This window comes from Odocoileus virginianus, chromosome 9, assembly GCF_023699985.2.
Source record: "Odocoileus virginianus isolate 20LAN1187 ecotype Illinois chromosome 9, Ovbor_1.2, whole genome shotgun sequence".
In the NCBI taxonomy this organism is placed as follows: Eukaryota; Metazoa; Chordata; class Mammalia; order Artiodactyla; family Cervidae; genus Odocoileus; species Odocoileus virginianus.
In genome coordinates this window covers 37,432,641-37,446,635 of record NC_069682.1, presented here as the reverse complement: position 1 = coordinate 37,446,635, position 13,995 = coordinate 37,432,641, and the positions used below count along the sequence as shown (strand labels likewise).

At 37.1% G+C, this 13,995-nt stretch overlaps 1 protein-coding gene across 3 annotated transcripts in view; it reads right to left on the bottom strand.

Annotated features, from left to right (window-relative positions):
- XRN2 (5'-3' exoribonuclease 2) overlaps nt 1-13,995 on the bottom strand; it is a 61,974-nt gene that overhangs the window by 26,383 nt on the left and 21,596 nt on the right. For all 3 annotated transcript variants that reach the window (XM_070472237.1, XM_020878357.2, XM_020878368.2), the window contains 7 exons: nt 13,690-13,734; nt 11,643-11,774; nt 9,062-9,180; nt 6,264-6,399; nt 5,011-5,118; nt 4,816-4,905; nt 3,789-3,861 (listed from right to left, as the gene is read on the bottom strand). In XM_070472237.1, coding sequence (XP_070328338.1) covers nt 3,789-3,861; nt 4,816-4,905; nt 5,011-5,118; nt 6,264-6,399; nt 9,062-9,180; nt 11,643-11,774; nt 13,690-13,734 — 703 coding nt within the window. The remainder of the gene's footprint in view (nt 1-3,788; nt 3,862-4,815; nt 4,906-5,010; nt 5,119-6,263; nt 6,400-9,061; nt 9,181-11,642; nt 11,775-13,689; nt 13,735-13,995) is intronic.

Below are 13,995 nucleotides of genomic sequence, written 5' to 3'. Positions count from 1 at the left end.
TGACTTTTTCCTGAGCACCTACATCCAATGGCTCGTTAATCATTTCAACAGCCCAGAGGCAGTCCAAATGGTGGCAGTATTTGGGTAAAAACAGTGGTCACACTCTCCAGGTTCTGATCTTACTTCCGACACTGTGTGACTCTCATCAAATAACTTATATTCTCTGTCCATATACAAAACACATTAGAAATATCTATGTTATATTATTACATATAGTATTTGTATGGTCAATATATGCTGGAAATGTACCCAGATAAGTTTTATCTTCTATCATTTTAGATGTACTCAATTTAGGCAAGAACTTAACTAAGTACCTTCCTTAAGCTCATAAGTACTTTCCATAAGTTTTAAACACATGTATGGAGAAAAAAACTATACCTTCTACTAGTAAGTTTTACCTCAAGAAAGGTATATTCTTGTACAGAGTCTAATAAGTGAAAATATTTATATAAGATATAAAAATATTAAAGGTCCGAATTAAACCCATGCTGGGACTGCCCAGGTGGTGCAATGGTAAAGAATCTGCCTATTGATGCAGAAATAGGTTTGATCCCTGGGTCGGGAAGATCCCCTGGAGAAGGAAATGACAACCCACTCCAGTGTTCTTGCCAGGAGAATCCCATGGACAGAGGAGCGTGGCAGGCTACAGTCCAGGGGGCTCCCAAAGAGTTGGACACGACGGAGCATTGCACGCATGCAAATCTACTCTAAAATTCATTTGGAATCTTAAGGGACTCAAAACAATCTTGACAAAGAAAAATAAGTTGGAGGACTCCAATCTTCTGATTTCAAAACTTACTGCAAAGGTACAGTAATTAAAACAGTACATGGTACTGGCATCAGACCGACTTACTGACGAATGGAACAGATGGCCCAGGAATAAACCCTCACAAGACCACTGAGTGGGGAAAAACAGTCTCGTCAGCAACCAGCGCTGGGAAAACAGATAGCCACATGCAAAAGAAAGAATCTAGACCCTTACGTTACATCATACACAAAAACTAACTCAAAATGGCTCAAATGTCCTAAATATGAAGAGCCAGAACTATAAAGCTTTTAGAAGAAAACATACAGAGGAAGCTTCAATGACACAGGGTCAGGCAGTGATTTCTTAAAACACCAAAAGTAAAGGCAGGAACAACAAAACAGTCCAACTAAAACTGGACTTCACCAAAATTAAGAAGTTCTGTGCATCAGAGGACACTATCAACAGAGAGAAAAAGACAACCCACAGAATGGGAGAAAATATGTAAATCATGTATTTGATAAAAGTTTAAAGTCTAGAACATACAAAAGACATCTACAATACAATACCAAAAACCTAAGTCAAAAATGGGCCGAGGATCTGAACAGACAATTTTCCAAAAAAGATATAGGAATAGCTAATGAGCACGTGAAAACAATGATCAGTATCACTAATCACTAGGAAAATGAAAATAAAAACCACAGTGAGACACTGTTTCATACCCATCCAGATGACTACTATCAAAGGAAACAGAAAGCTGCTCTCAGTAAGGATGTAGAGAAACTGATGCGCACTGGCTGGCCTTTCCTCTGCGTAATTTATAGTACAGAAACAGCAGGTTGTCTGCATGTCTATGTATTTACTTAGTCACTTAACACACACTCACATAAATACACTTAGATTTTTATTTACTACTTCCTATTCTCCCATGTCTCCTCTCCCTGTTGCTCCTCAAGGCATCTTCAAAAGCAACCTAAACCCCAATCCATACGTGTAACACAATATGCCCACACAGCACTACACCTGCATAGCCCCAAGCAATGGGCTGCATTTCCCACTACCATTCTGTTCAAGTTAATACAAAATTCCAGTTACTGTGTAAGTCAACTCTAAAATTTTATAAAATACTTATTTCAATTGGTAAATTATTACTTATTCCCCTTTGTTCCACAATTCTCTTTAAGTTAGTTTACTGATCTTCTGCACCACAGAGAATAATCAAGGAAAAAGGTGTGAAAAATGGTAGTACTAAACACACGTATCATTTTAGAAAAATAATGGTGGAAGAAGAGGTTAACATGACTTGTTGAAAGGGACTTTGATGGGAAACAACAGCTGGCTTACTGTGTTTGAGACTTTCTTGTGTTCTACTGTTATTACACATTTTTTGAATGTTAAATTATCACCTAAAATACTAACTTTTACTGCCCTTATTTCTACAAAGTCTGTGAACAGAAGGGATGAGAAAATAATATATAAATATCGATCAATGTTAAACATTTAAACTAAATTTCTAATATATTTATCAAAAGTTTCCACAGAGTGTAAGTAAATCTCCACAAGGATACTCTTGTGTTTCTATTAATACATCACCAAGCAACCTCATAAGGTATCAATGACTAACAGGAGCCAAGTCCCAGGCTCCATTAATTAATCCAAAGGAGATAAAAGATAAAATGGTTAATCTGTCTCAACCTGATTTGCTATTTATATTTATCATAATGTGAATGTTAAAATTATATTAATCATGGTTAATCCCAGTTTGGATGGCAAAATACAGAAAATCCTTTCATTCCATAAGTCATGTTCAGTTCAGTTCAGTCGCATCTGACTCTTTGTGACCCCATGGACTGCAGCACGCCAGGCTTCCCGGTTCATCACCAACTCCTGATCACCCTGATCATCTATAGGATCATCAACTTGCTCAAACTCATGTCCACTGAGTAGGTGATGCCATCCAACCATCTCATCCCTTGTCGTCCCCTTCTCCTCCTGCCTTCAATCTTTCCCAGTATCAGGGTCTTTTCAAATGAGTCAGTTCTTCGCATCAGGTGGCCTTCCACATCAGTCCTTCCAATGAATATTCAGGACTGATTTCCTTTAGGATTGACTGGTTTGATCCTTCATGCAGTCCAAGGGATTCTCAAGAGTCCTCTCCAACACCACAGTTAAAAAGCATCAACTCTTCAGTGCTCAGCTTTCTTTATGGTCCAACTCTCACATCCACTCATGACTAGTGGAAAAACCATAGCTCTGATTTTTGTTGGCAAAGACATTTGTTGGCAAAGTAATGTCTCTGCTTTTTAATATGCTGTCTAGGTTTGTCATAGCTTTTCTTCCAAGGAGCAATTGTCTTTTAATTTCATGTAGTCACCATCTACAGTGATGGTACAGCCCATCACTGGAGCCCAAGAAAAGAAAGTCTGTCATTGTTTCCACTGTTTCCCCATCTATTTGCCATGAAGTGATGGGACCAGATGCCATGATCTTCATTTTCTGAATGTTGTGTTTTAAGCCAGCTTTTTCATTCTCCTCTTTCACATTCACTCTCCTCTTTTCACTCTTTCACTTTTCACTCTCCTCTTTCACTAAAGAGGCTTTTTAGTTCCTCTTCACTTTCTGCCATAAGGGTGGTGTCATCTACATATCTGAGGTTATTGATATTTCTCCCGGCAATCTTGATTCCAGCTTGTGCTTCATCCAGTCCAGGATTTTGCATGATGTACTCTGAATGAAAGTTAAATAAGCAAGGTGACAATATAAAGCCTTGACGTACTCCTTTCTGTTTCGAACGAACTGTTGTTCCATCTGGCTGTAACTGCTGCTTTCTGGCCTGCATACAGATTTCTCAGGAGGCAGGTAAGGTGGACTGGTATTCCCATCTCTTGAAGAATTTTCCACAGTTTGTTGCAAACCACAAAGTCGCTTTAGCGTAGTCAATAAAGAAGCAGCAGATGTTTTTCTGGAATAAGTCATGTTAGTACACAGTTTTATCAAAAAGAGAAAATTATTTTAACAAAAAGGAATACTGTCTAAATTTTACCTTGCCATGCGTACTTCTTCCCATTCAAATCAATAGCAAAATCTTCAGGGTAGAAGTCAATTATACTAGAATCCTATACCAGGGAGACAAGTAAAGATTCAGAAAGTGAAGTCACACATTTCTGTTATGAAAAATTTGATATAAAACTTTTGATCACGCTATCATGCCTGATAAGAAAACAAGCTTTCCTTTTAAAATAGTATTCTTTAAATTGCAGGTCCAGGGGGAAAAAATCAACAATTTTAAAAGATAAAAACAAAAGATATTAACACAGAAGAATTTTAGACTGAGTATCTGTGGATCCAGCGTAGAGTGAAGAATTTACAGAGAACTCTGTTTCCCAGCTGTGCCTCACTCCTCCTCACACACAAGACCAGCTAGGAGGGATTCCAGGTGTGCCAGTCTTAGGTCTGGCGGACACCACAAAGGCTGGAGCAAAAATAATGGCTTACAGGTAGACGGAGAGCAAAATAACTGTTTTTAAGAATTTCTCCAAAATACAAATATATTTTATTTACTAAGTAGGGTACTGATAGTCAAGAGAAGCAGAAAAAAATAATGAAGTAGTGAAAAATATACAGAAGAACTCAAATACTTGCACTGCTCTGCACTTCACTCTTAACTATGAAATGCAAATACAATTGTGACTCGTGTTAGTAAAACACGAGACAAAAACCCAGTTACACACTCAAAACACGAAGACTCATGGCAAATATATATCAGAATGTATCGGATACATCATATTGAATTTAATATTAATATGGTAACATATTGATAATATAGAATAATTTAAATGTGGCTGATTTTGTGAACAACTCCAAAGATCTTACTCTCTCAAGACAGACAGCAAAGTTTCTGTATCATAAGGAAAAAAGCAAACCACCACTAACACCAATCAATTAAATTTACTATTTATATATTAAGAAGTTTACTTATTTAGCAGGATTAAGAAAGAGAATGCACCTGTTATTTTGCAAAATAATAAATGTGTTTAAGACTTGGGGGGGTGGGGTAGGGAGAGACTCACTGGATCACTCATGAGCTTCCGCCATGATGGAGGTAGAAAGTTACCACTAGCAGCTGGAAAAACCCCCATAAGTTGTTCCAGTGGTTTAAACTATTAAAAATAAAACAAACAAACAAAAAACGTTAACATATGACATACAATTTTTATCTAAGCCAAAATTCTATAAATTTTATGGCTCTGAATAGCTCAGCTTACCGGTTTGGTACCCTTCTCAAAATCAGAAGGCATGTCTGCAATTCCTTCAAAGTCTGAAGCGAATGGTGCATAATGGAATGGGTAATACCACTTCCAGGACGCACAGCCCTGGAATCATTCAAAACAGCAAAGCCACAAATCTATGTTAATGATATACACAGAAAACCAAAAAAAATTAGGCTATTAATCTATAATATTCTATTTATAAAACATATGATTTCTAGTAGATAGTCCATGTATTAATTTTTCCATGAGTCCTAAAAGTTATTTTGATTCAATTTGCACTTTTCACTACATATCAATGGCCCCTTTATTTAAAAAAATACTGCAAAACACCTTTAAAAATCAGTAGTTAACACCAAATTTTATATTCACAAACACAATTTGGTGAAACTGTTGTTCTTCAAATGTGTTTGGTGGCATTTCTTTACAACTCTAGAGCTTCCAGTTAAAATGAAGAACAAAAGTGTAGCTGACAATGAGCCTACAGACGGAGAAGGGACATCACTGTGATTGACAGCAAAACCAGCAAAAGTCTCATTTGAGAATTCCCTAGATTTTCAGTGAGAACTTTCTTTTTCTTATAAAAATATTCAATGACATGTATTTTGACTCTGTGCCTGGTGGATTAAAAATCTTTATAGGAGTAAAACATTATATTAAAATATTCTATAGTAGATACTTGTATTAAATTACTTTCTACTTACTAATTTCAGATCACAACAAACTGAACTTGCTTCACTCTACAAACACAAAACCAGATACTAACTATGAGTTACATCCCCCATGTCTACCTAACCTCTCACCAATCTGACATCCCAATTACCAAAGGCTTTAATTTAAAGTCAGACTTCAAGTACCGTTGTTCCTTTACATAGAGGAAATGGTATCATTCAAAATTCCTTTACAATTCTTACTAGTATTTTCCAGGCTTTCTCTTTTGTTCAGTAATTTAGTGACTATCTAATAGTTGCTCAGTTATTTTTTTTCATCCAATTCATTTAGTGACTATTAGTTATTCAGTTTTTTTTTTTATTCCAATTTAAAAAAACACTAAACTGAAGTCATTTGCAGGACAAAGCATACTCAACAACACTCCTTTATGCTGAAATTCTTTAACACAATAAAAATTAGCTCTGTATATACATTAATGAACTTTAGAAACAAATGTTAGGCTCAATAATACACACTATTACAGAAATTATCTTTCTAAAATGATCAGCTAGAAATTTAGAGGAAAATATCCTTTGTACCTGGTAATAATATCGAAGAACCCAGCAGAGCCCTTCAACATAAGACTGAACAACTTTACGTCGGAATTTCTCATCTGCTGCATCAACATCAAATTTTTTCTTGTAGTATCGCTGTTTCCAACCAGCTTCCCATAACCTACAAACCAGGCAAGATCAGTTTATCCTAATTCAATATGGTAACTATACACCTATTTATCATCCCAATCAACTTATATTTAACGTCCAGGTGAAATGTAAATGAGTTCAACAGTAATGCTAGCAAACACAGTTCATTTAACTATTTTCTAAAAACTCCACTTTCACGAGATTTATTACCAAATTAAAGATAGTTAAACATCAAAAACTCACAACACTGATTCCAGTAAGATCATTCTAAAACTACATTTTAAAAAAGGATCATCACTTATGCTAAAGTAGATACATAACAGGGCTTCCTGGGTAGGCTCAGCTAGTAAAGAATCCGCCTGCAATGCAGGAGACACTGGTTCGATTCTTGGATCAGGAAGTTCCCTTGGAGAAGGGATAGACTACCCACTCCAGTATTCTTGCCTGGAGAATCCCCGTGGACAGAGGAGCTGGTGGGCTACAGTCCATGGGGTCGTAAAGAGTTGGACACGACTGAGTGACTAAGCGCAGATACGTTAAGTCTTGTTTGCTTGAATTTTTATACTGTTTTACATGCTTTTGGACCGTGGAATAATTCTAAAACTACATTTTAAGATTCAAATACTGAATACATTTTTATATAGTTCAAGTTCCTCAGTTTATTAGGATATATTTAAACTGCACAAAGAAAGTCAATTAAACTACTTAGTAAAAAAAAGATTTGCCATGGGTAATTCTTTTAAAGGTAAAACACAATTTATAAAAGAATAATCTAGAAACCAGGCAAAAACTTGGTATACCTAATCTACACTCTTCATGCTTGGGCCTCTTAGAGCTAAGATTTAAAGGGAAGGACACGCATGCACATGCACATATGAATATATGCATGTTCTGGTAAAACTTAGAAGCAGGCCAATCAATTCACTAAGTTATTAATTACTAAACATACAATGAGAAGAACCACAAAGTACTGATTTTTCACGCTCTGAGAGATTAAAACATTTTCTTGAAGGAACACAAAGAAGCCAAAATAATTTTCTTTTCATCAGGACAGATCTCAAGATGCTTCTACAGTAATGCCACTTTCTACCATGTGCCAGACCTTACAAATTAACTGCAGTCATGTTTCAGAATACAGGTAAGCCCTTTCCAAAGTTCACTTTACACTACTTGGCTTGTGCAAAAAACCTCCATCAATGCCTGTTTTCCCTAAGCGAAAGAAGTGCAGAGACGATTTCGTTTTTTTTAAAAAGGCACAAAGTAGGAATCTTGTTTAGCATGTTTGTTTTCAGGGTGCACCCCAGGAGTGGGAGCAGCCGCACCAGCTCCTTCCTCAGGTACCACATTCAGCATCTGAGCATCAGTCACCAGAGCTGTGAGCTGCGTCTGTGAGCAGCTGGGCCTGATCTCCATTTATTTTGTGCAGCAAGATGCATCCTGGGGTAACTGGTTCTTCACTATATGCCATTCTAGCTATGAAAGGTTTCATAGCACACAAAGGATTCACAGAACATCAATCTGGAGAAATTTCTCTGTCCATGATGTGGATTATCATCATTATACAAAAGATAGTAAGAAAATAAATGCTAAGAATCCCAAGCATTTCTTGATGGAAGCATTTCCACCATGATTATTCCCGGCACCAAAATTAAACAATAAAGTACTAAATAAATCAAGTTTACTATTAAGCTAGCATTAATTAGTTTACTATTAAGCTAGCCAGATCATGATGACTTCATAGTAAAACAAAAAACACTCAAAGAGGAAAATCCATTGTTACAGAAGCAGAGGACAAAAACTCAGGTAAGGTAAAAACACAAGAACACATCATTACAGACTGCAGCATCTGCCATCAAAGGTTGTTTGGAAAATGCAGAACCACACCTGACGTTTGTGAGATTTCTAATCATAAACACAAACACACCATCCACAACCTATGTAAGAAGCATGAGCTTCTTTTGTTCATGCTTTTGGACCACTATTGTTTGCTTAACTTTGAACTATCTATCATTTTGCTAAATTATTAATGAGTTACAGTTTTTGAGACTGTTGGTCTTTTGCACTTGGGAGTCTAGGATTCAAGCTTAGATTTAATTATGAGAGGTTATTAATCTCTGATCTCGACAAATGAAAGAATCAAAGTTTCCCATCATAAATGTTAAGTATACAGTTAAAGGGAAACTCCTGTCATGAAATATAACTGTGCATATACAAATTTGTGGTTTTTAAAAATATACGTATTTCTTAACCAAACAATTTCTGCATATTTCATCTTGAGGAAGAAACTTTTCAACTGAGAAGATTAAAGCAAACTATATCAAGTATCCAAGTGTTACTGAACTTTCTGGGTTAAGCAGCTTGAAATTTTAATCCCCACACAGTAGCATTCAGATCACATAGTCAGAGCTAAACACCTCATGCCTAGCCTATCTAGCGCCTGGTCTCAGAGGGAAAGTGGCTGGGATGATGAGAACCTGCACGCATACTAATCTAGATACTTAGGTTTAACAGCTATAGCTTACACATCTCACTGGAATTTACTGACTATCCTAACCCTCCACATTAATTACTGATGGATAAAAAGATCACAGGCAAGCAACTGAAGGCACTGCTTCTCTGAGCTAAATAGCATTAATTAGACCACCTCTATTTCAGCAATTTGCTAACAAAGTGCTACCAAAAAATGGCTTCACCTGACGTTATCCTCTGGCTCAGGTTCACTGTCACTGTCTTCCACTTTTCGTTTAATTCCTCCTCTCGGAGATGGGGAGCCGTCAGAAGTGAAACTCGCATTAGGAGAAACTGAAGGACTCTGCAGACAATTAAGACATTACAGAGGAAGGATTTAATTATTTATTTCACAAAAGCAGCTACATCCCACTGCTTCTACCACCATGCTTCATGGTAATACCTTATTTAAAGCTGTTATTTTTTAAAGCTGTTAAATAGATACGGTGAATATATTTAGAAAGCATAAGACTGATTTTGGCCTATTGCACTTCTCCCCAAAAAGATAATATGGTACCAAGCTTCCTATGCTTAAATGAATTTGAACGTTCTTAGGGCAAAAACTGCTTCAAAAGAAAAAACTGAATTTTATAGATTTTAAAAATTATGACTTAAATATTTCTTTTCTTTGGTGATTCCCTGATCTTACGAATTCACAATCACTTTCTACTAATCAAACAACAAAACTGTAAAGGGGCGGAAAAGATAAATATATAAATTAACAATATATAAAACAGCTAAGCAGGTGAAAATGAATTTAAATTGTACGTGTTCAACCTAGTATAGTATAACCACTCTGTAAAGCAACAGTTTAGTAGTAAGACTCGGCCAGATAACTATCAAATTATTAAATATTTTACATACACTGCTTTAAAATTCAATGTACAAATAAAAATCTACTGGTCATCTTAGAAAAATACACATTAGTATTTCAAAGAGTTGGATACCAGTTTAAACTCAGTGTTCTCTATGTACCTAACTCAATGAGGACAGGCAAACCCTACAGTACTTTAATATTTAACTAAAAAATTAAAATCTTCTGCAATTTTAGTTTTAAGTGACCAAAAACATATGCAGCAGAAAAGGTTTTCACAGTGAAGGTTTTATTCTATTAGTGACAATCTATTAGATATTCTGAGTAAACTGAATTTTTTAAATTGAGTAGTTCAGGAGGCTATTTTGATGAAACTGTAAAATCTGAGCATAAAGGCAGTTTAAACCGTAGGCTAAGAAAGTTTGTTACAACAAAGCAAAATTATATTTCACATAGAGTTGTTTATAACCCTTTCTTTTAAAAATGTAGAGTATCAACTTTACTCATGATACTGTATGGCCAGGTGTCACAGGTGACAAAGTTTACACCTAATGCCTCCCTGATGTTAAGAAAACAGCACTCCATCATCAGCATGGTGCTGCCAGTCACGTTCAGGTCCACTCTGTGGGGACTGAGCCCCTGTGCTCTTCAATGGCAAACAGTTTCTGCTGTCCTACTCAAGAGCCTCACTGCAATCCCTTTCACTCATCCTCCGCGCTCACTGCTAACGGTGCAAGTAATAAGACAAGAAAACAAAGAGCTAAAAGAACAGATACATGTATATGTACAGCTGAATCTAACAGGAAACCAGCACACTATTAACCAACTATACTCCAATATAAAATAAAAATAATACTAAAAAAAAATAAATAAAAATAAAAAAAAACAAACCCACAACAGAAAGGCAAGCTTCTTCTCTTGGAAGATGCAAACCTTGTTTCTTCAATTTCAAATCTAAGGTCCTAAAACTTCTCATTGTGAGTTAATGGGAATATAAATTCAGTCTCTTGACATGGCAAAAATTCCACATGTAGGATTGCCCTATAATAAAGAACTTGAACATCAACAGGATAACTAATAGGAATAATAAAACTGCATCTTTTTTCCCTGTACAGAACTCTTTCTCTCATGCCTACTAGACTGAAATAAGCAATAGCTTTGATCATCTGCTGATAGCTCATGGTCTATTCTCTCATCCCTGCTTGCTGTCTTGGCATGTGCTCTGGGCTCTTGGGTCTTTTGTCAATACAACAGGAAGCTAATGGGCAGAGTACAGCCTTGCCGGCTGAGATGATCTGCTCCTGCAGTCTGGATTACAAAGCTCAAACAAGGAGGGTATCACAAGGCAAATCCATTCAGTTCCTGTGTTTACAAAACAGGGAGCAACGAGAATTTTGGTAGTGAGAGCTACCTTAAAATAGATACTTGGATCTATTCCATGACTGAATCAGAGAGCGAGAGTTTAGGCAGTAATGAGCACCTGTACTTAACAGACTGAGGAATACTATTCTGCAAAATGCCCACAACTGATCCCTGGAAGAAAGGGGAAATTAGGTAGCAAAACCCTCCCTCCCCTCTTGTCCCAGCTATGAGACATGTGGATGCCCCCTCACGCTTCCATAACCATCACCACCGTGCCTTGGGGAGAAGCTGGAAGCACTGAGGCCCATGTTCATTACAGAAACACTGCAGCCACTAAGTCATCTTATTTACATGCATTTTCTTTCCTTTCACATCATTTAGGTATTTTCATATTTCATATTCACATTTAGATCATTTCATATTGATAAAGGTGCATTTAACAGAATTTAAAACACCCCAAGGCAAAAGACATTGAGAAAAACTGTAAAACAAAAACACCTCCAGACTACAAGATCAAATTCACACACAACTACAAGGGGCACCTGGTAAGCCACTATCCTTTCACGCTACATGAAAAGTGAGTCCCTTACCAAGTTATTCTGCATCCTCATTTCATAAGCCGCTTGTCTCGGATTACTGGCCACTTGAGATCCTGGTGAACTTCTTGAACCAAGGGCGTGAGGGGTTAATATTCCACCAGGAGAGAAAGATGGTTGATCTCTCTAAAATAAATGGAGATAAATGAATGTAGAAATTAAAATGAAACCACAACACAGTTGGATGACAGGAAAAAAAAGAGGGCAATGTAAAGAGACCCCACTGTAAGCATGTAAAAGGTGAAATGTTCTGTTAACATTCAGGGTTGTTCACATTTTGATATGATGGTAACTTACCCTGTAAACAACAGTCTGTAATAGCAACTCTGCTCTAAAAGTACATATAATTCACTGTTCTGGTACATACATGTGAAGTTTGAGAATAGCCATCATCACCTTCAGTTCCACTCTATGGAATTATTCAAGTCTCAGGCTGTTCTACTACATTTACTTATAATTTCTCTACACGTTCAAGACATAATTCTAGTCAAATAAAAATAACAAATAACATTAACATTTTACCTTAATGGTTAAAAAAAAAAAGTCAAGGGTTTGATTTCTACTTAGGAAATACAGCTTCTATTCACTCTTCCCCTTGCTAGAATTTAACTCTTTATTGCCAGTCAGAGCTATGACGACAGCTATAATAGATGACAGCTGTGACTGACAGATGTTTTTAAAACAGATACTGACTGAAAGAAAATAATCATACACAGTATGAACTATTATGGATAGAATAAATAAGCTGCAAGGATACACTGTACACCACAGGGAACACAGCCAACATTTCATAATAACTGTAAATAGATTACAACCTTTAAAAACTATGAATCATTATGCCATACACCTGAAACTTTAGTATTAATCAACTATGAGTGAGTGAGTGAGTGAAAGTCGCTTAGTCGGGTCCGACTCTTTGAGACCCCATGGGCTGAATTCTCCAGGCCAGAATACTGGAGTGGGTATTCTTCAGTTATCAACTATACTTCAATTTTAAAAATTAACAAAAGAAAAAAAAAGTAGTAACCAAACAGGATTCTCCCCATATCTAGGTGGGTTGGAACTACTTCAGCAATAAATTACTCTTCTCCTCTCTAGGTTCCTGAAATTGCTCAAATCCAATAAAATCTGAAAATAAAAGGCAGTCCCTCAAATCCATGAATTTAAAATCTAGGAAGGACAAGAATCACCAGAGGTAAAGGAAAGGCCTGCTCAACCCAGGCACCAGCCAGGCAGCAAGAGAGGCCATGGGGAAGGCGAGGTGTGCACAGATGGGAGGGGGAACCTCTGAGGAGCCAACGGGGGCCAGGCTTGGGGCAGGGGCAGCCTGGCTTGTTTAGAGGATATCAAGAGGACAGGAGGGGAGGAGCTGGCGGCAGGAACTCGACCAGACGCCAGACTGAGAATGGACTCTGAGGGGGACTAAGCAGTCACTGCGGATTTCTGAGCAGAGAAACAACAAAGCTCCAGGTAGCCATCCTATTCTGCTTCCCAGATGGCACAGTGGTAAAGGATCCACTTGCCAAGCAGGAGATCTGACTTTGATCCCTGGGTCAAGAAGATCCCCTGGAGAAAGGAATGGCAACCCCCTCCAGTATTCTTGCCTGGGAAATCCCATGGAAAGAGGAGCCTGGTGGTTACAATCCACAGAGTTGCAAAAAATCGGATGCAACTGAGCATATGTGCATCCTCTTCTAGGAAAATTAACCTGATGAAGTTAAAGACAGAGCACAGTGACTTCAAGGGGTACCAAAGGTTGACTGCTTTTATTACAAAAACAATAATAATAACTGATTATTGTAAAAAACTCAAATAACTAAGTACCACCTGCCCCTCCTGCCCATCAAGTGTTTCCCTTCAGACTCCAGACAGAGCTTAGATAGGACTCCTTCAAAATCAACACCAGGCAGGAAGGCAGTTGGGTGGGGAGCATGTCTCTAACCAGCTCCTACTGGGTAAAGAATAAAAAGCGACTATAATGGACACCTTCCTCCCAAACTGAAAACTTATACCACTGCCAGTCTTATGAGTTAAAACTCACCTTCATTCTCTTTCTTTTTTCTTTCTGTCGTCTTCTAAAACTGTCCTAAAAGTATAAAATCCACATATTCTGTCAAATAATTACACAAAAATGTAAGAGTTAAACATTACCAGGAATGATTCGAGAGACAATTAAAGTTTTAAAGGAAGACCCCAGAAACCTAGGTACATAATGGAACTAGGCAATAGACTGCATGTTGAAAGTGCTGCTTATCAGAACTGTACATGGCTAGAGGGCATTCTAAATTGGGTTTATATACAATTTAAATGGTTCCTCTTAATTTTTTTTTCAGACAGTTTTTAATAT